The 25,106-nt window shown below is 43.9% G+C and overlaps 1 protein-coding gene across 2 annotated transcripts in view; it reads left to right on the top strand.

The window, feature by feature from the left end:
- The window catches only part of LRP5 (LDL receptor related protein 5), a 173,816-nt gene that overhangs the window by 33,762 nt on the left and 114,948 nt on the right, over nt 1-25,106 (top strand). Inside the window, exon 1 of one of the 2 annotated variants that reach the window (XM_077321301.1) lies at nt 23,011-23,041. The exons of the other annotated variant lie outside the window; for it this stretch is intronic. Coding sequence (XP_077177416.1) covers nt 23,026-23,041 — 16 coding nt within the window. The 5' untranslated portion in view covers nt 23,011-23,025. Of the gene's footprint in view, nt 1-23,010; nt 23,042-25,106 lie in introns of those variants that run through there. 2 annotated transcript variants of the gene reach the window in all.

The following is a 25,106-nucleotide window of genomic DNA, read 5'->3' as shown; positions in this document are numbered from 1 at the left end:
ATTGAGAGCGGCAACATTAAGGAGACAGGTGGCAGCTCTAACATCAGTTCTCCACTAGTAAAAGGAAAGGGCTTATCAAGGTATCCACACATCATCAGATTCCTGAAGGGTGTGGTGATGACAGGTCCCCTGGTGTTACATTGCTTTCCCATGTGGAAACTAAATGTGGTTTTGCAGGGCCTCACCAAACTTCTCTTTGAACCGCTACACAAGGTGCCACTAACATTTTAAAGACTAAAAACTCTTGTTTTTGGTATCCGTTGCATTGGCCCAAAGATTATCGGAATTAGCTGTGAGGTCAGTGCATAAAAATTTCTGCATAATACACAAGGACAGAGTGGTGCTCTGTCTGGATTCTTCATTACATCCGAAGGTATAATCAAACTTTCATCTAGAAGAAGAAGAGTTGGTTCTTATATGCCACTTTTCCCTACCCGAAGGAGGCTCAAAGCGGCTTACAGTCGCCTTCCCATTCCTCTCCCCACAACAGACACCCTGTGGGGTGGGTGAGGCTGAGAGAGCCCTGATATCACTGCTCAGTCAGAACAGTTTTTGGCTAGCCCAAGGTCACCCAGCTGGTTGCATGTGGGGGAGCGCAGAATCGAACCCGGCATGCCAGATTAGAAGTCCGCACTCCTAACCACTACACCAAACTGTCTCTCTAAAGCTAGAGGTAATGTTATCTACCTTTTACTCCAAGCCAAAGATGGAGAAGGAGAAAACATGGCATTCTCTAGATGTGAGAAGAGTATTGAAGATTTCCCGGAAGCACACAGGTCAGTTTAGAAATGAACAGGCAATGTTTGTGGCTATTTCATAGCCTAACAAAGGCTCAAAGGTGTCTGAGTAGTGTCTGGGTAGTAGAGGGTTAAGGGAATGTATAAGAGAAGCCTATAAGTGTCAAAGGATGCAGCCACCAGTAGGAATGACATTATCATCAATGAGAAGCGCAGCAACTAATACCGCATTAATCAATAGAGCTTCTGTAGAAGAGATTTGTAACGCGGCCATATGGTCATCTCTTTCATCATTTATTAGGCACTACAAGATAGATTCCTGCATTTGGTGACATTTGGAAGGAGAGTACTGCAACAAATAGAAGAGAAACCATAAATTATGATCCCACCCAAAAAAGTGGGGGAAATAACTCGGGGAGGTCCCAGAGGATGTCCTCACCCCCCCAGAGGGAGAATAACGATTAGATATTTACTGTGAAGAATCCTTCTTTTTTGAGGGGAAAAAGAGGACATCCTCGTCCCTCCCTCATCATCATTTTGGAGCAAAGCAGTACAGAGAAGAGAGATAATTGCAGCAGAAGAAGATGAAGACGAAGAAGATGACGACAAAATTTACATTGGGGTCTGCCATAGCTGTCATAGGTTTTCAGTTGTTTGTTTTTCACTGATTCTGACTATTTTCAGAATCTAGTTTAATAGTTAAGTTATAGAAGCTGTTGAAGTTCCCATACTGAGCTTGGATGACTCCCACCGGAAACTAACAGAAAGGAGAAATTTGAATAAGTTCTGCCTCCCTGGTGGAACGGTGGAAATCACCCAGAGGATGTCCTCTTTTTCCCCTCAGAGGGGAAGGACTCTTCACAGTAAGTATCTAATTGTCGTTCTGTACCCTTAGTGCTGCTATCTTAGCACATGTTCTTAGTTTGATCATCTGAGATGTGGGGAGGGGGGAAGCTGACATTAGAAAACAAACAACCAAACAAACCATTATTTGGACAGGAACAATCTCATGCACTCAAGTTAGGACTACTAGTGTATATGGATATCAACCTAAACTTGGTAACATTGAAAGCTCTGAACTCTTTAATAAATGTTTTATTAGCAGGTACGTTACAGCTTGTTAGTTCTTTTAAAAAGTTCACATTTAAACAGTGAACATATCCTTGAAAATATGATTTCAATATACATAGGAATTCCCGTTCTCTAGTGTTGTAGACTGTCTTGCATAAAGATTTCCACGCTGCACATTTTAGATGCTGTCTTAGCCTGCAACTCATTCATTCCAAAGAGAAAATTTTTCATAGGAGTTTTTTTAGTTCCTTTCCTAATTTCCCATTTTTTCATGTGAAAAATTAGGGGCAACACTTCCGAGGAAGGAAGGAAGGAAGGAAGGAAGGAAGGCAGGCAGGCAGGCAGGCAGGCAGGCAGGCAGGCAGGCAGGCAGGCAGGCAGGCAGGCAGGCAGGCAGGCAGGCAGGAAGGAAGGAAGGAAGGAAGGAAGGAAGGAAGGAAGGAAGGAACTCCCTGCATCTGATTTCTTAGGGCTTCAAAATCTCTTAAGATCACTGGGAAAAAACTTCTTTGAAGCAATTTTATCTCAATCTGGAATGAGTGAGATGCTTTATAACACAAGGTTTTACTTACTAAAAATGTGCAGTTTATTTATTTTATTTATGTTTCAATTTATATCCCACCACTCCCACATAGTGGCTCACAGTCTAAAAATCATCTTACACTCCCCCATAAAAGCCTAAATCCCAACTCCTGTAAAAACCTGATTAAACCCACCTCAGGTGGTGACCAAACTCCTACTCCTCTGCTCACAGACTTATTCACACACTGCTGGAGGGGTGCCAAGGCAGCCTGATGTTCTGGATAACTCAGAGAGGGGCCCTGATCTTACTCCCCATCACCTCAACCAAAGACCTGGTGGAAGAGCTCCATTTTGCAGGCCTTGTGGAACTGAGATAGTTCCATCAGGGTCCACAGCTCACCTGGGAGCTCATTCCACCAGGACAGGGCCAGGACCAAATGGGCCCTGGCCCGGGTTGAGGCTAAGCGCACCACTCTCAGGCCAGGGATCTCCAACAGATTAGCACTCACTGAGCGCAAAACCTGGCAAAGGGCAAAAGGAAGTATTAAGTTTTTCATGCAAGACTATTTGCGGTAGATAATAATTCCTTTGTTCACTATATAATTTCAAGGGCATGGTTATTTAAATGTGTCTAAATTTGTCCACAATGAGTATGTTGTAATGTGTATGGTAATATGCCTTGAGGAAATCAGTGTTTAGTTTTGATAAGTACTGAGTATATTTTAGTATTCCTCCAGATTTTTGTTCCCTTCCTCCCTCAAAGTGGAAGGGTTCCCATGACAGCAATATTTCTAGAAAATGTTGTGCCTCTAGTCCAGACTTTCTCAACTTTTTTACTATTGAGAAACCACTGAAACATTCTTCAGGTTTTGAGAAATCCTAGAAGTGGTGTGATCATACAGAATTTGACTAGAAAGCATAGCTATGTACATGCCCAACTGTGTTCTCTCCCCTTCCCACCCTCTCCAGGCCCAACATTGGTCATTTTGGGGGGGGGGGCAAGTCAGCTGGGAGCTTTCCCCTTTTTTTTTTTAACCCCCCCCCCTTTTGCCCTCTTGTTTATGTCTACAGGAATAAGTTAGAAAACTAGGTTTACATTTGCAAATTTGCCTCAGGAGTAAGTGGGGCTGTGTGAAGGAGGGTAGGGAATAGCTGAATCTCATCAGATCTAGAAAGCTAAACCGAATTGGCCTGGTTAATTTTTGAATGGGAGACCACCAAGGAATAACATGGTAACTACACAGAGGCAGACGATGGCAAATCACCTCTAAATTTATCTTGCTTTTAAAACCCTATGGTGTCATCATAAGTCAGTTACAACTTGACAGCAAAAGGGGGCTCACTCTGCTTGGTATCTGGTTTTAAAAACTCATTGCAAACTACTTTGCTGTAACATGCTTGTGTAAAGAAATGCATGCCTCTAAGCATGGGCAGGAATGCCTGTTAGTTCAGCAGTGAATAACCACTAGCAAATTCTTGTCCTATCCCCTTCCATCTCCAGTTAGGGCTGAATTCTGGATCAGGTTCAAGGTTTTGGTTGTGACAATTAAGGCCCTATGTAGTCTGGGCTTTCTGTATCTGAGGGCCTACCTCTTCAATATGTTCCCCAATTTTCTGGTTATCCTTGGCTCCAAAGTTGCTTGCCTGTCTTTGACCTTTTTGGCCCTGGTTCCAATCTGGTGGAATGAGTTGCTGGGTGAGATCCAGGCCCTGACGGAGCTGTTGAAGTTCCACAGGATCTTTAAATTAGCATTTTTCCACCAGGCCTATGGTTGAGAACTGATTATTCTTGGCACAGATTTATTTAGACTTTTTCTGTAGAGAAAGGTGATGTGACAAACACTATCTGTCCTTTACCTTAGTAAAGTACTTCTTTTTATGTTGGATAAAATCCTGGAGTTTAAACTTGCTTAAGTATAATCTATTTTCATTCATTCATTCATTCATTCATTCATTCATTCATTCATTCATTCTGCCCCTCCCCATGTGAGCTTGGGGCAGTTCAAAGCAGTAAAACCATATGCACAGTAAAATGTGATACTAAGATACAATACAATGCAGTACTAAAACACAGTTAAAAACCTAATCCCCATCCCCCCACCTTCACCCTCTTAACTCCCTTCGCTGTTGACCCCAGATTGGAGAGGACATCATAAATGGGGGATGTGGTGGAGAGATAGAGGGAGGCCTGAAAAACTTCAAACAGCCCTAATTTCTGATTGCCAAGGCTACAGAGAGCAGCTGTGTGGAGTTCCTTTGCTATGTAGTAATCACACACATCTGTCTACCTTGTATTAGGGAACAATTTCTAGATTGGAAGGAGTGATATGTAGGTAAGTATAATTTTGGAATTTCCCATTTAGTAATTAAAGCACTGATTAATTACTATCATCCCACCTCCACTTTCCTCTATTCAGTTTTGAATAGTAATCTTATGCCCTGTGATATCTCCAGAGAGAGAAAAAACGTAGGTACACTAATTGATTCAACAAAGAACTCATAGTGTGATCATAAGCACATTACTTTTTCCTGGATGGCGATGATATGACATATTCTAGGCATAGCCTTTTAAAGATTTGTATGCATACCTGTGTGTGGCAACTATTGTATGTGTGAATTGCAGAGAGGAGACAGTAATTGGCACTAGACATTCAATTTTACATTTAGAACATACATAATTCCCTTTTATTTATAGCTCCTTTTGGTCTGATAGTCACTCTTCAAAGCACAAAACTATTAATCAAAACATTTATATCATTCCTTTCCTCTTGCTTCAAGGCAGCTTACAATAATAATTAAATATTAGCAGTTAAAACCAAAGAAAATAACTAGCCCAAAACCTTCCCCTCCCAAATATGCCTGCTGTTCAAACCTATATATAAAAGGTAAATCAGTGAACTCATAGAATCATAGAGTTGGAAGGGCCCATACAGGCCATCTAGTCCAACCCCCTGCTCAACACAGGATTAGCCCTAAGCATCCTAAAGCATCCAAGAAAAGTGTGTATCCAACCTTTGCTTGAAGACTTCCAGTGAGGGGGAGCTCACCACCTCCTTAGGCAGCCTATTCCACTGCTGAACTACTCTGACTGTGAAAATTTTTTCCTGATATCTAGCCTATATCGTTGTACTTGTAGTTTAAACCAGTGGTCCCCAACCCGCGGGCCGTAGCCCGGTGCCGGGCCGCGAAGGCCTTGGCGCCGGGCCGCAGCTCCCTCTTCCCGCCCCCCCCCAAAGCGAGAAGCTCGCCAGGCCATGAGCAAATCGGCCGCCATCTGGGATAGTCATTGATTGAGCATGCAATAGCTCTTGTTTGAATAGCGCCCACCCTTCACATGCTCCCTTCCCTTCCAGCATTCTCGTCCATGGTATGACACTCATCATGTCTCTGAGTTTATTAAAGTTTGCCCTACGAAAATCCAACATCCGCGTCTGGCTAAAAGCTTCCTTGGCTCCCCATCTCAAAAGGAATTCTATGAGGACATGGTCACTTCCCCCTAGGGTCCCCACCTCCTTCACCTCATCCACCAACTCTTGCCTGTTGGTCAGTATTAAGTCCAGTATGGCTGAACCTCTTGTGGGTTCATCTACCATTTGATAAATGAAATTGTCAGCCAGGCAGGTCAGAAAGTTGCATGACTGAGGACGCTTCGCAGAGTTTGTTTCCCAGCACACATCTGGGAAATTGAAGTCACCCATGAGGACAAGGTCCTGCCGCTTGGATATTTTCTCAAGCTGCTCACAAAGTGCAGCATCCACATCCTCTCGTTGGTCAGGCGGTCGGTAGCAGACACCAACCACCACACTGTTTGTTTTCCCCTCGCTTATTTTCACCCAGATGCTTTCCACTGTGTCATAGTATCCAAATTAAGCTATTCATTTCATAACTGGGAAAGTATCTGCCATGAACTACTAACATGGACAGTTTTATTTCTGCAATGTTTTTGTGAACTACAACTGATCTCCAAAGGACTGATTAGCTGGTTTAGCAAAGAATTATCACATGGCATATAATATGGCATAATTTGGATACTATGACACAGTGCACTGATTTACCTTTTATATATATGTACTCTTATTATTCTTGTTTTATTTTGTCAGAAGATGTGTGCCTGCACACAAAAGCTCATGCCTTGAATAAATCTGGGTTGAGTTGCAGTTCACAAAAACACTGGAGAAATAAAAATGTCAAGTAATTAATGGCAGAGAGTCTAGTTGCTTGCCCCATCCGTCTCCAGATTAGAATTAGATTAGAATTAGATTATCCGCCCCTGTCTCAAGTGGGCCCCCTGGTATACTGAGGAGCACCGCAGGAAGAAACGGGAACTGAGACGACTAGAGCGAGTTTGGAGGAAGACTCGCGACGAAGAATCTAGAACATCTTATAGAATGCAGTTAAGAGCCTATGAGATGGCGGTGAAGTCAGTGAAACGTAACATTTACTCGACTAGCATCGCGTCTGTGCATTCACGCCCGGCACAATTATTCAGGATAGTCCAATCTCTCACCGTCCTCGATGAAGGGCACCAAAATAATAGCCAATTAGACATTAGCTGTGAGGCATTTGCAAGTCACTTGGCAGACAAAATCTCGAAGCTTCGCCTTGACTTTCTTCCAACATTAGACACAAAGTGAACTAGAGGCCCCTTGGCTGTCTTTGGAGAGAACAATGAGTCACTTCAGACGACTCTCACTAAATGAAGTGGACAGGATGCTAGCAACAATGAGGCCAACCACTTGCCTACTAGACCCATGTCCATCGTGGCTCCTAAAAACAACAAACATAAGAATAGGAGCCTCCCTCCGGGAAATAATCAACCTCTCCCTCTCAACAGGAGAATTCCCAGAGGGACTAAAAGAGGCAGTGGTACGCCTGTTGCTCAAAAAAAACATCTTTGGCTCCGTAGGAGCTTGACAACTATCGCCCCGTTTCACATCTAGCATTTCTGGGGAAGTTAGTTGAAAGGGCTGCTGCAGACAAAATATCAACATTCCTGGAAGAAACTTCAGCCCTTGACTCATTTCAGTCAGGCTTACGGCCTGGACATGGGGTAGACAGTGCTAGTTGCCCTGATGGATGATCTCCGACGCCAGCCAGACTGAGGCGGGTCAGCGCTGCTCCTACTATTAGACCTGTCAGCAGCGTTTGACACAGTAGATCACGAGCTCCTAGCTCACTGCCTAGCCAATGCCAGGATACGGGGAACAGCCCTTAAATGGCTGATTTCCTTCCTCCAGGGTTTCGGACAGAGGGTAGTGATAGGAGAGAGAGTATCTAACCAGCACCAGCTCACATGTGGAGTCCCTCAAAGAGCTGTGCTGTCTCCTATCTTATTCAACATCTTTATGCACCCTCTGGCTCAGCTGGTATGGAGGTTTGGGCTGGGTTGTCACCAATATGTGGATGACACCCAGCTCTTCCTCCTGATGGATGACTGCCCTGACTATCCTCCAGAACCCTTAACCAGATGTCTGGAAGCAGTGACAAAATGAATCAAGCAGAGTTGTCTGAAGCTCAACCCTGCAAAGACGGAGGTCCTTTGGTTGGGTAGGGAGGGACCATGGGAGGAAGCATGTCTGCCCACCCTAGACAGTGTGCAGCTTTCAGCAACGCACTCCACCAGGAACCTGGGTATGATCCTGGATGCTTCTCTTACAATGGAAGCCCAGGTCACAAAGGTAGCGCAGCTGGCGTTTTACCAACTCCGCCAAGCTATTAGCGCTCTATCTGGACCCAGAGCATCTAGCCACAGTGATCCATGTGATGGTCACCTCTAGACTAGACTTCTGCAACTCGCTGTACGCAGGCCTACCCTTATCCTTGAGCCAGAAACTACAACTGGTGCAGAATGCTGCACCCAGGATCCTCACCAAAACATCATGGAGATCTCACATCTGGCCAATACAATACGCCAACGCCTGGCTCCCAGTTGAATTCCGGATTATACTTAAGGTTTTGGTAACCACCTTTAAGGCCATACGTGGTTTGGGCCTGGTGTACTTGAGAGACTGCCTCCCTGCCTGTACCCCCAAAAGAGCCTTGCACTCCGCCACCTCCAACTGGCAGCGGATCCCTGGCCCCAAAGAAGCATGGCGAACCTCAACAAGGGCCAGAGCCTTTTCAGTCCTGGCCCCCACCTGGTGGAACGAGCTTCTTGAAGAGATCAGAGCCCTGCCCGAATTTCCACAGTTCCCCAGGGCCTGCAAAAGGGAGCTCTTCCACCAGGCATTCTCTTGAGGCCGACCGACTGAGAACATCTGCTGGGCCCCCCTCAAACGCCCTTCCATGACTGAACAAATTTGATTTCCCCAGTGTTATTGTTATTTATGTTGTGTTATGAATTGTTATTTGATTGTTATGATGTATTGAAACTGTATGTTATTGATTAAATTATTATAATGTTCCATGTAAAAAAAATTTCATAATGTTCCATGTAAACCACCCAGAGCTGTAAAGAATGGGCGGTATAGAAATCCTCAATAAATAAATTACATTGTTCCCAATAAAATAAAAAGAAGAGGGCATTGTAAGGAATGTGGATATAAGAGTTGAATGAGGTCCTTGTTGAGTCCAGGGTATGCCATTGTTTTGAGTGTTGTAATAACTTGTATTTCTGCTATCTCCCTTTTTAGTCTGTTCTAGAAGTTCCTTTGCAATAAAACAGCTACTTTGAGGTCCCTTATTGAATGTCCTGGAAGGTTGAAATGTTCCCCTACAGGTTTTTCAGTCTTGTGATTTTTTATGTCAGTCCTGTGTCCATTAATTCTTTCGTGGAGGGTTTGACCTGTTTGCCATATGTAGAGAACAGAGGGGCATTGTTGGCATTTAATGGCATATACTGTGTTAGAAGATGAGCATGTGAATAGGCCTTTGATGATATAGGTGTTGTGTTAGGTCCAGTGACTGTGTTATTGGAGTAAATGTGGCAGCAAAGAGAGCCAGTTTGGTGTAGTGGTTAGGAGTGCGGACTTCTAATCTGGCATGCCGGGTTCGATTCTGCACTCCTACATGCAGCCAGCTGGGTGACCTTGGGCTAGCCATAGCACTGAGAAAATTGTCCTGACTGAGCAGTGATATCAGGGCTCTCTCAGGCTCACCCACCTCACAGGGTGTCTGTTGTGGGGAGAGGAAATGGAAGGCGACTGTAAGCCGCTTTGAGCCTCCTTCGGGTAGGGAAAAACGGCATATAAGAACCAACTCTTCTTCTTCTTCAAAGTTGGCATCTTGGTTTGTTGCAAGCTCTGGTACCAGGATTAGTGTTAAAATTAAATGTTGCATTGTTGTGGGTGAGGAATTGTTTGAGATTGGGAGGTTGTCTGTGCACAAGAAAAGGCCTCAACTAGGAATCTCACTACATATGCTAGTGTCCAACTTTTGGGTTTGATACTCTGCTCCTCCACATGGAGCCAACTGGGTGACCTTGGGATTGCCACAGTACTGATAAAGCTGTTCTGACTGAGCAGTGATATCAGGGCTCTCTCAGCCTCACCTACCTCACAGGGTGTCTGTTGTGGGGAGAGGAAAGGGAAGGCAATTGTAAGTTGCTTTGAGATCCCTTTGGGTAGAGGCAGGTGGCATATAAGAAGGAACTCTTCTCATTATTATTATTATTAATTTGCTACTCATTTACTTTTTCCTTATGTCTGTACTTTCATGATCCATGTTCCATTGTGTGTTGTCAGAGAAAGAGTGCATGCACTTGAAATCTCACGCTTTGAATAAATCTTTGTCGGTCAGAGATGCTATTGGACTCTTATTTTGTTGTGCTGCTACATGGCTACCCACTTGAAAATAGCTGCTTTATGACTGTAGCTGGTGCATAGGGACCAAATGATGTGTTGAACTACTAATGGTTTATGAAGAAGTGAGCAGTGACTCAAAAGCTCATTCCCTGCCACAAAAGGTGTTACTGGACTCTCATATTAATGGTGGTATTCAATATGGCTTTACTAGGCCCCTATACATCACATTGCTGGACTCCATTCAGGGTTATCATGAACCTTGCCCAGTGAAGTTCAGGGTGATGGAGTTCCAGCAATCCTACCCTCTCTTGCAGTGTGTTCATACTTTTTTTGCATAACATTTCTTGCTATAGGCCAGCATATATGATATCTCCTGCTCCACTATGGCTTTTAACCTGTGCTCCGCAACAAAATAAAAACATTCCTAGACAAGTTTTTAAGCATTTCCACTGAAAATTAATCCAGTTGGTTAAAGTAGTCAAATATTCAAAGTAATAGATAGGCATTTCATGGCACAGAGATCATATGATCTGAACATTTATATGAAGAAGAGTTGGTTCATATATGCCGCTTTTCTCTACCTGAAGGAGTCATAAAGCGGCTTACAGTTGCCTTCTCTTTCCTCTCCCCACAACAGACACCCTGTGAATTGGCAAAAAAACTTTAATTCTAGGGCAGTGTAGAACTGCATACTAGTAGAATAAAATACTTGTTGCTTGTTACACTTGTGCTGTATCTACCCATACAACGCTAGTTAACCTTCATTGCTTTATGCTTTTATAAATCACCTCTTATCCCTAGTGCCAGAAAACAAGTAGGATTTTCATTGTTTTAAACAATGAAACAATGGTATCTTTTTGACATTAGTCTCTTCGGGGAAATAAATAACTTCAGCCAAATGAAATAGTATATAATCAGAGTGCTATATTTTGTTGTAAATAATAATGTTAGTAATAAAACTTTAGGCTGCCAAGTAAAACCAGGATTCTGAAATAAATCTCTCTGGTTTCTGAAACCCTGTAATTAGTACAAAAAAAACCCCTTAACCTTAAAAAAATGTAACTTTTACAAGACTTTAAAATACATACAGTATTTGACCATTGAAAGCAAGATGCCCAAGGACTGTGCCCAATTTTTTGTTATATATGCCAGTCTGAAGATGATGGAGTAGAGGGAAGGGTGAGCTGAGTTTGCTTTTATTGGTGACAGTTCCTGACAGTTAAAGCGGTTCCTCAGAGGAACAGGCTTCCTCAGGAGGTGGCGAGTTCTTCTTTGGAAGTTTTAAAGCAGAGGCTAAATAGTCATCTGACAGAAATGCTGATTTTATGAAAGGCAGATTGTGAATGGGTGGGCAGGTAGTTGTGAGTTCCTGTGTTGTGCAGGGGGTTGGACTAGATGTCCCTGGAGATACCCCTCCGACTGTATGATTCTATGATCCCAGAATATAAACTTTAGACCATTAAGCAATGGAAAAGTTCTGTTTGTGAAAAGATGAGTATCTTTCCTTTATAGAACTTCCCTGTTTTCAAATGGTGGTCTTTTCTTTGCAGTATGCCCTGTGTTCTTCCTGACTGATGACATTTGTATCCTTGTATAACATTGATTTATTCTTCCATTTAACTTTGTGGAAAAGAGTAAGGAAGGTACCCTGCTATGTTATACTATGTTATACTATCTGTTTACTTGGTTTAACTATTTGGGGGCTGGTTTCCTATCCTTGTCCAGCATGATTTGGGTGAGAAGTTCTCTTGACTTGTGGGTACAGTGCTGGACCTGGTTGATGAGCCAAAACCTTTGTGGATTTGTTGGGTAGCCTTAGATTACTTGCAGTAGGTTGAGTTGCCAAATTACTTAACACTGTATAATTTGCAGCCTTTCTTTTACATAAGTTTTGATACCTTGCTACTTGTAACCTGTATTAGTCATTCTTGGGCCAGAATTCTTGGGTCTGTTGATCAAGTGGCAACACTTTTTCAAAATATTTCTGATAGTACCACTTCATGCTTCAGCTAGGAAGGTTATGCCTCCTCATTAACACCCTGAGTGATAGGGAGAAAGATCTGGTCTAACTTTCTTCCTGGCAAGTTGCCTTCAGCATGCTGGGAGGTATTTCATGTGGAACATCCAACTGTGAAGTATCTCACTTATAGCACATACCATTCCGGAAAATTTTACCAGCTGATTTTACTGAACATATACATTTCTGCTTGGGTTAGCCAGACTGAAACAGATCTTGGAAAAAGTCAGTCTGAGTTCTCTTATGTATCAAATAATCTTCTGAACTGTACTTGTAAAGTAACAGAGACTGTCTTGACTACTTATTGGTGCACTAACCAGAATGATGTTTGACACGCAATAAGTTGATACTAAAATTCATATTTGTAGATATGGGCTTAGCATCGATAGTTGTGTATATTAATTATGTTTTAAGATTGTTTAACCAATTACAACTATAATTTCTGTGTATAAATTATTCTTACAAGAATTAAAACACATTTTTATTTGTTTTGTCCTTAAGATTTCAAGTGGCAGTTATATACAGAATAGCGTGCAAATGAAATTAGTTTGCATGATAGCTACATTTTATTTATTGGAATTTAGAGAGGGAAATTAATAAGGAATCTGAAATAGAAAACATCTTGTGTGCTGAAACCTCAGTGACATGTTGCTTCAAGTGCTGTGTTTTCCATCACATATGAAGTATGGGGCATTATTATTTGCTAACAGATTATCAAGTATTTTGCAGTCCATTAACCATTACAGTGACACTAGTGCAGTAGGAACTATGATTATACCCTTTATTGACTATAAATTCTACAACTGGCTTAAGTAATGTGGAATAGATCCAGAATATGAAAAATCTGTTAAAGGAGGCTGTAGTTCAGAAAATTTTTTAGTACCATTTGGAAACTATATTAACAAAATAGCCTGGATTTCTCCAATGTGTAATTAAAAAACTCACAAAATGGGGCTACCCAAACAGGGGCAGGTTACTGACTAGGCATATTTGGGTGATTTTATAGGGTGCCTTGATTTGGGTGGATGTGAAGCCAGCATTCCCGCAGTTTTGTAGTTCATAGCATATCAAGGGTACAGCAGCCAAGGACACAAGTCTTGATCACCAATTGATGGGGGGTGCAGGTCCGGGGGTGCTTCCTGTGCAGGTCTCAGAGCAGGTACAGGCTGTGCATTCTGCTGGAGGTGTTCCACTGGTGATGCAGGCTTGACAAGGCCCTGCTGGTCTTCCAGGATGATTGGGTTTGGTGCCACAGGCTGCAGCTGAGCCAACCTGCTCTCTGCAGCCCAAAATGAGTGTTCCCGGAGAGAAGGTATTGGGGCAGCAGCAGCAGTAGTCGGGCCACCAGCTGGCCATGGGGGCCTGGGCTGTGGAATCTCAGTTGACCAGAAAGGCAGCTGCCAAGCTAGAGCTGGTGCTGCCATGGGTGGCTCTCCACCACCACCACATGTCAAGGCAAGGCTGGCCAGGTCAGCTGGCTCTCTAGAATCATAGAATCATAGAGTTGGAAGGGGCCATACAGGCCATCTAGTCCAACCCCCTGCTCAACGCAGGATTAGCCCTAGCATTCTAAAGCATCCAAGAAAAGTGTGTATCCAACCTTTGCTTGAAGACTGCCATTGAGGGAGAGCTCACCACCTCCTTAGGCAGCCTATTCCACTGCTGAACTACTCTGACTGTGAAAATTTTTTTCCTCAGCCATTCTATGTGCCCTGCGCTCTCGCTCATTAGGTGTCTGGTTGTGGGTGGTGAGCTGTGCCTTCCAGGATGCTCATGACATTGGGGGAGGCTGAACCCAGGGAGCATGCAGCTTGTGGGAACTACACCCCCATGTCACCAAGCCAGGCCACACCCACCGAGCCCCACCATCACTGGGTGCCAAATAGGCTAGGTACGCTGCCAGATGCAGTGTAGGATGTGCCTGTCAGCACAAAGCATCTCCAGGCACTGCTACATCAATATTCCCTAGAATGGTGAGGGTATCAGAAACCAGTGATCCAGGGCTAAAATAAAGTTTTCCGGATACCAAGGGAAATCTCCAGGCTTGTGAGGGGAAAAAACCCAGACAAATGAGCACAAAATAGTCCCTTCACAGACCAACTTTTACAAGATCTCCTTGAAATACTTTGATTGCCATTTTTAAATTATCACAGCAATTGTCTGTTAAAATTTACAATTTTCTATTCTGCCTTTCCTCCTGTTCAGGGTTCCTGAGGTGGTGAACAATTGAAACATTAAAACATATATTAAAGTGCATATATGTAAACAGTTCAACTTAATGCAAACCCCACAGTCCTACAAAAGCAAGTAAACATTAAGGAAGGTCAGTAAGGGTCACTGAGGGAACACTGAACAGAAAAGTTTTTGCCTGTTGGCAGAGGACAGTGATAGAGGGGGACAAATGAAACTCCCCGGAGAGGGAATTCCAAAGTTCTCCAAATAAAGCCCCTGCCATTGTGAAATTCTGATTTGCCTAGCCAGAAAGATGTGGTAGCAGCATCAGCAATGAGTAGGAGATGAATGGGAGGAACAGTCAGAATAGAGCTGGGGAGGGGAAGCTGGGGGAACAGAGCAGGGAAAGGAGAAACAGTTCACGAGGATAGTGGGGAAGGGAGCCAGGGCAGGATGAAATGGGAGAAAAATAGTAGAATGAGTAGGTGTCAGGCTGGGACCAGAAGAAAAGGAGAGAGGTTTTAAAATAGAACTGGAACAAAAGGGGGGGGGGAAGTGGTGATGGCAGGATTTCCTTCTGTGAATCTGGTGGAAGACTGACAAATCTTCAAGAAGCTCTTATAGAATGCTTATGAAAGCCTACAAGATGGCAGTGAAGATGGTAAAATGAGTTTTACACAGTTTCCATCACGCTCATGAGCTCACACCAGTTCAGTTATTTAGGGTAGTTAGATCCCTCAACGCCCTAGTGGAAGGGCACTAAAATAATAGTCAATTGGAAATAAGCTGTGAGGCATTTCTGAGCTATTTCATGAATACAATCTTGGCGTACTGCCCAACCTCCCCCCACCCATTGATACATAAAGGGAACTAGAAGCTCCTTGGCCGCCTTTGAAAGGGAGTATTTGGTGGCTTCAGGTGGTTCATGCTGACTAAATGGATAGGGTGCTAGCTTCACTGTCTCTCACAAGCAATGAGAGGATAGGAGCCCCCCTTCAGGAGTTAATAAACCTCTCCCATTCGATGGGAGAATTCCCAGAGGGGTTGAAAGAGGCAGTGGTCTGCCCATTCCTGAAGAAGCCATCACTGGATCTGTGAAAGCCTGCCAGCATTCCTGGGGAAGGTAGTACAAAGAGCGGCTGCAGACCAATTACTAGCATTCCTAGATGAAACTTCAGTATTGGATCCATTCCAGTTTTTATTGTTGTTGTTGTCATCATTATTATTATTATTAATTAAATTTCTAAACTTCCCTCCCAGTATGGCTCAGGGCACTATACAAAGTGGGTTAAAATTAACAATAAATTAAAAACAGTATAAATGCTAGCGGTTTAAAACAAATAAAACATAAATAATAAATTAGCAGTATTAAGGAACAGCAGCCTCCAGATATTCATTGCCCATAAGTCTCTAGAATCTCCCTGACGGACAACCTCCAGGGCTAGCTGGATCGGAGCGGGTTGGTGCTGCTTGTATTGCTACTCCTTACATCAGCGTTCAACATAGTTGATCATGAGCCTTTAGCTCGCCGCCTTGCCAATTTTAGGATATGGGGGACATCCCTCCAATGGCTGATCACCTTTCTCAGGGGTCACAGACTGAGGGTAGCTGTTAGGTATAGTCAATTGTAACACTGCCAACTCCTATATGGAGTGCCACAGGGAGTAGTCCTCTCCCAATTTTATTTAACATCTTCATGCACCTTCTTGCCCAGCTGGTCTGGAGGTTTGGGCTCAGGTGTCATCAATATGAACATGATACCCAACTCTTCTTCCTGATGGATGCCTGCCTAGATTAATCTCCAGAGTCCTTTGCCAGATGCCTGGAAACAGTGGTGGGATGGCGCAAGCAGAGTCATCTATAACTCAACCCTTCAAAGACATAAGTTCTGTGGCTGGGCAGGAAGGGACCAAACGAGGAAGCTCACTTGTTCTGCCTGGATGGGTGTAGCTGATGATTGCACATCATCTAGGAATTTGGGTATGATCTTCAACTACCTCCTTTTCCATGAGGCACAGGTCACAAGAGTAGCACAGTTAGTGTTCTTCCATCTATGCCAAGCTAAGTGATTAGCACCCTACTTGGTGCTGAGATACTTAACCAGAGTTGTCCATGCAATGGTCACCTCTAGACTTGACTTCTGTAACTTCCTCTGTGCTTGCCTGCCCTTATTCCTGCTCCAGGAATTGTAACTGGTCCAGAATGCAGTGGCCAGGGTCCTCATTGTAACCATTGGAACATTTTGGAGGGTCCATATACAATCTGTATTTTGACAAGTGCACTGAATCCCATTTGAATTCCAGACCAGGTTTAAGGTTTTGGTACTACCTTTTAAGGCCATATGTGGTCTGGGTCCAGCATACCTGAGGGACTGCTTCTCTGCCTATGCCCTTCAAAGAGCATTATGCTTGACCATTTCCAACCCACTAGTGATCCCTGAGAGAGTCAGTTTGGTGTAGTGGTTAGGAGTGCGGACTTTTAATCTGGCATGCCAGGTTTGATTCTGCATTCCCCCACATACAGCCAGCTGGGTGACCTTGGGCTCGCCACGGTACTGATAAACCTGTTCTGACTGAGCAGTGATATCAGGGCTCTCTCAACCTCACAGGGTGTCTGTTGTGGGAAGAGGAAGGCAACTATAAGCCGCTTTGAGACTCCTTTGGGTAGAGAAAAGCGGCATATAAGAACCAACTCTTCTTCTGACCCAGGGACATATGAATGGCCTCAACCAGGACCAAGATATTTTCTGTCCTGGCCCCTACTTGGTAGTATGAGCTCTTGGAGGAGATCTGGGCCCTGTTGGAGCTGACATAGTTCTCCAGGGCCTGCAAAATGGAGCTTTTCCACCAAAGTTTTGGTTGAGGCCAGTGAACTGGTAGCATCTAGAACAGCAGTTCTCAACCTTCCCGCCGCCTGCTCCTTTGATCACCCTTTCTCCTTTCACACACAGGCGCACAACAATCTGGAGGTGGCGTGGAGGTGGCCAGTGCCATTGCTCCGCCGCCTCCACCTGCCGCCACCACCACCTGCTTTTTCCTGCCGCCACCTGCTGCCGGCCGCTGCCATGGTGGCGGCCAGCAACGAAGTGACCCCACAGAAGGGGCCAGGCGATCCCAAATGGGGTCGGGACCCCAAGGTTGAGAACCACTGATCTAGAAAAAGAGGAAGAGGAAGAGGAAGAAGAGTTGGTTCTTAATTGCCACTTTTCTCTACCTGAAAGCGGCTTACATTCACCTTTCCTCTCCCCACTACACTGCTTGGTCAGAACAGCTTTATCAGTGCTGCGGTGAGCCCAAGGTCACCCAGCTGGCTGCGTGTGAGGGAGTGGGGAATCAAACCTAGCTTGCCAAATTAGAAGTCCACACTCCTAACTACTACACCAAGCTGACTCTACTTGGGTCCCCACCAAAACGCCCCAGCTGAAATACCCATAGGAAATCAACTTGGGGTTCATATTCTGCATTCACCCTCTCATGGTGTGGTGCATCAGAACTGAAGAACAGAACAGAAGCTGACCCAATTTACTGTGACATTTGAATGTGAAAACCTTAATAAACTTATGTTATATTCTTTTCTAATAAGTAGGAGTCTTAATCACAGTATAGTCTGTTACTGGGCAAAAAGCTAACCTCTGTTAAGGCACTACTTTGGGGGATTTCACAAATAGCTGGAGTTTGACTTCTATGTTCAGTCTCTGCGAAAGGGCAGGAGAGGAAGGAGGGAGTGTGCAGGCCCAACAATTAATTTGGTTTGCATCCATCTTGAACTAACTGTGGTTGATTCATGATGTGTGAATTGAACCATAGGTTTATGAGTTCTAAGATGTCCTTTCAGAAGATTTTAACAACTGAAAGTGATTTGCTATATTTTGATGTTTAGGTGTGTGACAGTTCAAAGGAGTTCAGATTACCTGATCCGTTGTACAAATTAAGTGCCCATGTACATTTTTGGGTTTAGTTCCAGGAGGGCAAAGGGGAAGCACCTAGCAATGCCACTGTGTGCTTTTGTGTGGAAATTCATTTTTTAATAAAAAACAAAAAAGGATAAAAGGAGTGCTTTCCCAATCTTTAGAGGACTGTATTTGACAAGTTTAAACTCGGGATAAATATGAAGGTTCATTGCATGAACATTTAATCTAGCTTTTGAAGTTGGTGATCAATGGATTTCAGGTGTTCTACAGTAGTAGCTGCCAATGAACTGGGATGGGTGCAGCATGCAAAGCAATTGAAGTTGTTTTGTTAAGTAATCATATTCCAAACACTGAAAGAAGCTCCCTCCCTTTCCCTAGTTGGCTAAGAATGCAATCTGGGCCACTCTTAACTAGAGGTAACTCCATTGTATAAGTGCTTTTGAATTCAGCTGCCCTGTTTCATGCATTTTAGCTGTGAGTGGCTGTTTTTTAAAATTCTTTACCTGTGAGTTTGTTTCTAAAACGTGTCACCCCAAAGGCATATAACATGAATAATAGGAACATATTTCATCAATTTCATTTGTACTAGCCCTTTGTACTTAAGAGCTCACTACTGTGTCACCTTCCTCGCCACTGGGTCTCCTAGATATCTATGATTATCCCTTCCATGATTCCTTCAGTGTACCAAACTGGTACAAAATCTCAGCATAATCTGTACTGTGCATTTGCCAGCTGATTTGAGGTTGTATGAAAAACATTTTCAAATATCTTAAACAAAAACAACTAATATTTGATTTATGTGTACTTGAGTTTGCTTTTGAGAGGCACCACTTCATATCAGAATTTCAACTTCCAGGGATAGAACAGCAGTAGGAGTGGATTAAAAATTTACTGGGGGAGAGGCTGTGGCATGCACAGATAATACAGCATCATCTAAAGCAGCCTTTCTCAACCTTTTTACCATTGAGAAATCTCTGAAACATTCATCAGGCTTCGAGAAACTCCAGGTGTGATGATGCAGAATATGCTTGGGAAGCATAGCTGTGTACACACTTACTCAGGGCCCTTCCCCTTCCCACCTCCTCCAGGCCTATCATTGATAATTGGGAGTGGGGTTGACATGACCATATGGTCATATCATCCGGTAAATGTTTAACAAATTTTACAAAATTTAAAAACGTATTTAACTCCCACACATTCAGGAAACCCTCCCAGGATTGGGAGGAAACAGACAAGACATGTTGACTATCATGGGGAGTTGAGCAGAACTACATGTTCCCTGCTATTTATTGGGGCCACCTTAAACAAAAAAGGATGATGGAATTGCTAGATTATTGATTTAGGATGTGGGAGAACCAGTTTTGAAGCGTCATTCTGCTGTGAAAGCTGATAGAATCTGTTTTGTGAGAACAGCTTCTAACAGGACTGTGACTAGCTCAAAGTTATCAAGGTTGACTGCATATGGAGGAGTAGGGAAATAAACCCAGCTCACCAGATTAGAAGCTGCCACTCCTAATCACTGCATCATGCAAGTTACATGATCACTGTTTATTTAACACACATTTATGCTGCAAGGAGAATCAAGTGCCTTCCTGGTCCATTACAGGTCAACTTTGACATTTTGCGTCAATTACTTATTTATTAAAACATTTATATGCTGTCTTTCCTCTTGATTCAAAATAGCTGGGATTATAAAATGGCATTCCGGTTAAGTGTATTCCATACATCTGTGTTACAGGTGTTGGTGTTTGGATCATTCCAAAAACTCTGGTAGGTCTACTACAACTATTTGGAGTAATGGGTTTTGTTTGTGGGGTTATTGGAGTATCTTCAGATAGTGATGGAGAAATGAGAAATGCCACCACGCTAAATACATGGTTATCTTTTCTGGGATCTGGAATTTGGAGATTGCTATGGATAAAATATATTTGCACGATTATTTATTTCATTTCTAGCTTGCCCTCCCCCCAAATAGGGACCTAAAGTCAGTGTGGTATAGTGGTTAAGAGTGTCAGACTTGTATCTGGAAGCTTGCTGGGTGACTTTGACCAGTCATCTTAACCTATCTCATAGGGTTGTTGTGAGGCTAAAATGGAGGAGAGGAGTACAGTATAAGTTGTTTTGGATCCCAACTGGAGAGAGGTGGGCCATAAATATATTAAATTAAATAACAAAGTGGTTATATTGTTCTTTCCTACATCTTATTTTCACAATAACTCTGTGAGAGAGGTTAGGCTGAGTTTGTGTGTTGCCCAAATCCTACTCTGGCACTCTGTGCACTGCACCATACTATTGTATGGAGAGATAAGGTGCTGGTTGCTTCGCTTTTCCTCCAACCCCAAGCTGGGGAGATCAGAAGTTGATTCCCCTGTCAGCTGGGGATCTGCTTCTGTTATTCCCCGCTGCAAGGCTAAGGTCCTGGGGTGCACTGGAAGATCAGAACCCCATCCCAGCTGGATCCATTCCCAGCTGAATTGTCTTTTGACAAACACAGCACCTGCAAACCTGTTCACAACTATTCAAGTTGTTTTGAGCAAGGCAAATATTTTCTTGAGTGACACATAGTGTGATCCTGAGGGCTGAACCAGGTGTGTTTGCTAAAAAGGTTTGCTATGAAATGTACAGCATCCTCACTCTATCAGCTTTTAGGAGTCTGAAAGGTCAGCTGGAGTTACAAACTTGTTCTTAGGGAGCCGACAAAAGTAAGCTAGCAGCTGTTACTAAGACTTGTGGAATTGCGGTACAGAGCCTGAAATGACAATGTTCTGTTTACTGGAACACAGCAGGCACAAAGAGCCATCAGACATCAGAGTTCCAGAGTCAGGTATCAAACTACAGTTCCAAGGTTCAGGCACAGGTTAAACAACCTGTTTCAAGTCCATAGGGAAATTTAAGAACAAGGTTAAAGGTATAGACCAGGGTCGGAAACAAAGAAGTCAATCCAGTGTACTGCTAGCAAGGTCAGTAGTTAACAAATTGCTTCCACATAACCACTTCCTTTTCTGCTGCTTTTAAGCACAACACTGCTAAAAACGCCTGTATTGCATCATGCATATGCTGGCCACCACAGTCCTGCTCCTTGAAGCATTTATCCTTACTGTAACCAACTTTTAATGGTTCCATGATTACCAGCGCCAAGAATGGAAAATAATTTATTTTACAGCTTTAAAACAGATGCATTTAGAATCCTAGAGTTGGAAGGGGCCATACAGGGCATCTAGTCCAACCCCCTGTGCAATGCAGGATCATCCTAAAGTATCTAGGATAAATATCTGTCCAACTGCTACTTGAAGACTGCCAGTGAGACACAAAAAGAGCAGAGCCCAAATGATGCAGTTAAACTTTATATTTTATATACTGTTACCATTGATTACAATTGATAGCAAAAAGACAGACTTACCCATATATCTTAGTTACAAACATTCCATTGGTTTCTCCTAGGCTGTTTTGTTTTTACAGAAACAGTTTCCCTAGATTTCTTTGAGACACAGAACCTTTTCCCAGTTTATGCTTTTTGTTGTTGTTAGGTGCGAAGTTGTGTCTGACCCATCGTGACCCCATGGACAGTGATCCTCCAGTGATCCTCCAGGCCTTCCTGTCCTCTACCATTCCCCGGAGTCCATTGAAGTTTGCACCTACTGCTTCAGTGACTCCATCCAGCCACCTCATTCTCTGTCGTCCCCTTCTTTTGCCCTCGATCGCTCCCAGCATTAGGCTCTTCTCCAGGGAGTCCTTCCTTCTCATGAGGTGGCCAAAGTATTTGAGTTTCATCTTCAGGATCTGGCCTTCTAAGGAGCAGTCAGGGCTGATCTCCTCTAGGACTGACTGGTTTGTTCACCTTGCAGTCCAAGGGACTCGCAAGAGTCTTCTCCAGCACCAGAGTTCAAAAGCCTCAATTCTCTGACACTTGGCCTTCCTTATGGTCCAACTTTCACAGCCATACATTGCAACTGGGAATACCATAGCCTTGACTAAACGCACTTTTGTTGGCAGGGTGATGTCTCTGCTTTTTAGGATGCTGTCTAAAAAAGCATAAAAGGAAAGTATGTACTGCATATATTTTATTTCCCCCAAAAAAGTTAGGGGGGAAGCAGTTTTTCTCATGGCTTTAAAACCTTTGAAATTTTACCCCCCAATCATTGGGAAAGGTAACATGAAATATTTTAAATAAACTGTACACAACTTCTTTTGGAAAGCACATCTTATAATGTTCAAAACTTTAATTAGCGGATTTAATGAACTTTAGTTGATTAAAATCAACCTTACATTTTAATTAGTTAAGCCATTTACTAATGGTGCATGTTTATTTTGATTATACAAAATTGCTGTAATAGAAATGAAAAAATAAGTAAATAAAAAGTGGATGAGAGCTTCTAACAGACAAAGCAAGTCAACTCTCCCTTAAATTTAAATACCTTCACATTATACTATATACTATAGGTGTCTTTTAGATATATGAATCACTCAAAAGGGAGATGAAGAATCATCTATAATTCTTTAACTCTAGTGTTAAATAATGTGCATATTAATCCTGTAGGATAATACATTTTTTTGGAAAAATAAAGATTTGATATTTCAGATCCAGGGGGGGAGGAGAGAGAAACATCCAATAGGACACCACATCATGAGCCCAGCAGCGTAAGACGCAGAAGACTACTCTGAAGAAGAGGCAGTCAGAAGACCTGATTCCCAATCCACAGCCAGCAACAGAGGTGCTATAGGAAGAGGCAATCTTTGAGGGGCCAGACGTAGATCCTCAGCTAGGACCCAGCACATTGGCCCCTTAGCCTTCCAGCTCTGGGCTGTAACAGAGAGCCAGTTGCCAGTCAGCTCCCCATCTCCAGAGCCTCAGGAATGCCATCCGAGAAAGGTGAGGAGGGGCCAAGTCAGCAGCACAGTGCTCACCAAGCAGCACAGCCCTCACCCAACGTCAACATTAATGTTAGTCAAACAGCTAGAATTCAAATATGCCCTGTATTTGACAGGGACTTGGAAACTGCTGTACCCTATACCAGTGGTCCCCAACCTGCGGGCCGCGGCCCGGTGCCGGGCCGCGAAGGCCATGGCGCCGGGCCGCGGCTCCCTCTCCCCGCCCCCCCCCCCACAGTAAAAAACTTCCCAGGTTGCAAGCTTGCGGCCCAGGAAGCTTCTTATTGCGGGAGGGCGGGGAGAGGGAATCAGGGCCGGCCGCGCCTGTGCGGGCGCCCCCCGCGCCCCGATGCCCTGCCAGTCCCCAACCTCAGAAAGGTTGGGGACCACTGCCCTATACTGTTGTGTTACATATGTCTTATCTTTGCAATCCCCTATATCAGGGGTAGTCAACCTGTGGTCCTCCAGATGTCCATGGACTACAATTCCCATGAGCCCCCTGCCAGCAAACTGCCCACAAATGCTGGCAGGGGCTCATGGGAATTGTAGTCCATTGACATCTGGAGGACCACAGGTTGACTACCCCTGCCCTATATCACACACTAAGCACAGTATAGAAAGAGGTTAGAAAATTATTTAGGTATTGACCTTTAAGTGCTTGGTACTCTTTAGAGTAGTGGTCCCCAACCACTGGGCTGCGGCTCCCTCTCTCCACCTCCCCCCCCTGCAGTAAAAAACTTCCCAGGCCACAAGCTTGCGGCCCGGGAAGCTTCTTACTGTGGGAGGGGGGAGAGGGAAGCAGGGCCGCGCACATGCGTTTGCGCCATGCACAGCCGTAATCGTGCACGTGCGCATGCGTGAAAGTGCCACGCATGCGTGATTTCGGCTGCGCACGGCGCATGTGTGATTTCAGCCACACATGGCGCATGCAATCGTCCTCCCTGCTGCCACTGGTCCCCAGCCTCAAAAAGGTTGGGGACTACTGCTTTAGAGGTTTGTCACTTGTGAGGTAAAACAATGCTGATGTTTCTGAGGTTGCCTGCTCCTCTTCCTTGGTAAAATATGATTATAAGCTTATCTGCTGTACTTAATAAGGTGAACAGAGATTTAACATAATATGAAATAAGTTTATTTTTATGGGAAGTGGAAGTTGTAGGAATTCATGATGAAGAAGAGTTGGACTTTATACACTGCTTTTAATTACCAGAAAGATATTTAAAGTGGATTACAATCTCCTTCCCTGCCTCTCCCCACAACAGACACCCTCTGAGGTAGATGGGGCTGGCAGAGCTTTGGTATAACTGCTCAGTGAGAACGGCTCTATCTGAACTGTGTAGCCCAAGGTCACCCAGCTGGCTGAATGTGGAGGAGCAGGGAATCAAACCTGGGTTGCCAGATTAGAAGCTATCGCTCTTAACCACTACACCAAGTTGGTTCCTATACATAGATGTAACATTTTCAGGGACTAATGTATGAAGATGGTTTCTTTCCGCACTGAACTGTAGAGTCAGCTAGGAGCTACCACAGTTTGCCAAGTTTCCCCTCAGGTTTCCTAACCTCTTAAAGCCACTTGCGCTTCAAAGCCTTGATCTGCCCTGTAGGTTTCTTATGTATCAGGAAGACTACAAGTGACAGTTAAACTTTTCTTTTTCTTTCTGCCCATATCCCCTCTCCCTCCAAAGGTTTCAGGGGCCCTGAATGGCTGTTTCTGTCTGCCTCTGAAACATCTGTAAGGTAGAGGAGATGGGATTGGCTCTGTGTGGCACATTCAGAAGAGCGATAATTTTTGTAGCAGACAATAATACTCCAGCAGAAGTCCCAAACTGTTTGCATTGAGAAACTGCAAACCAGGAATCATTACCATTCCACCCCACCTTCATCTCCCTGGTAGAGCATGGACTGCAAACCCCACTGAAGTAATTTTTGACTGGTTTACTATGAGGCTCCCCCATCTCCAAAATGGCATCCCTGCTTTCTTCTCTCCCTATACCAAGGAGGGTATCTGGCCCACTAATCATTGGGATGGAGAGGGCGTTCTGGCACCTGGGTATATGACAAATATAAAA

The sequence above is a fragment of the Paroedura picta genome, chromosome 2 (assembly GCF_049243985.1).
Source record: "Paroedura picta isolate Pp20150507F chromosome 2, Ppicta_v3.0, whole genome shotgun sequence".
Classification (NCBI taxonomy): Eukaryota; Metazoa; Chordata; class Lepidosauria; order Squamata; family Gekkonidae; genus Paroedura; species Paroedura picta.
The sequence above is the reverse complement of the archived record's forward strand: the minus strand, read 5'-3'. Positions and strand labels throughout refer to the sequence as shown.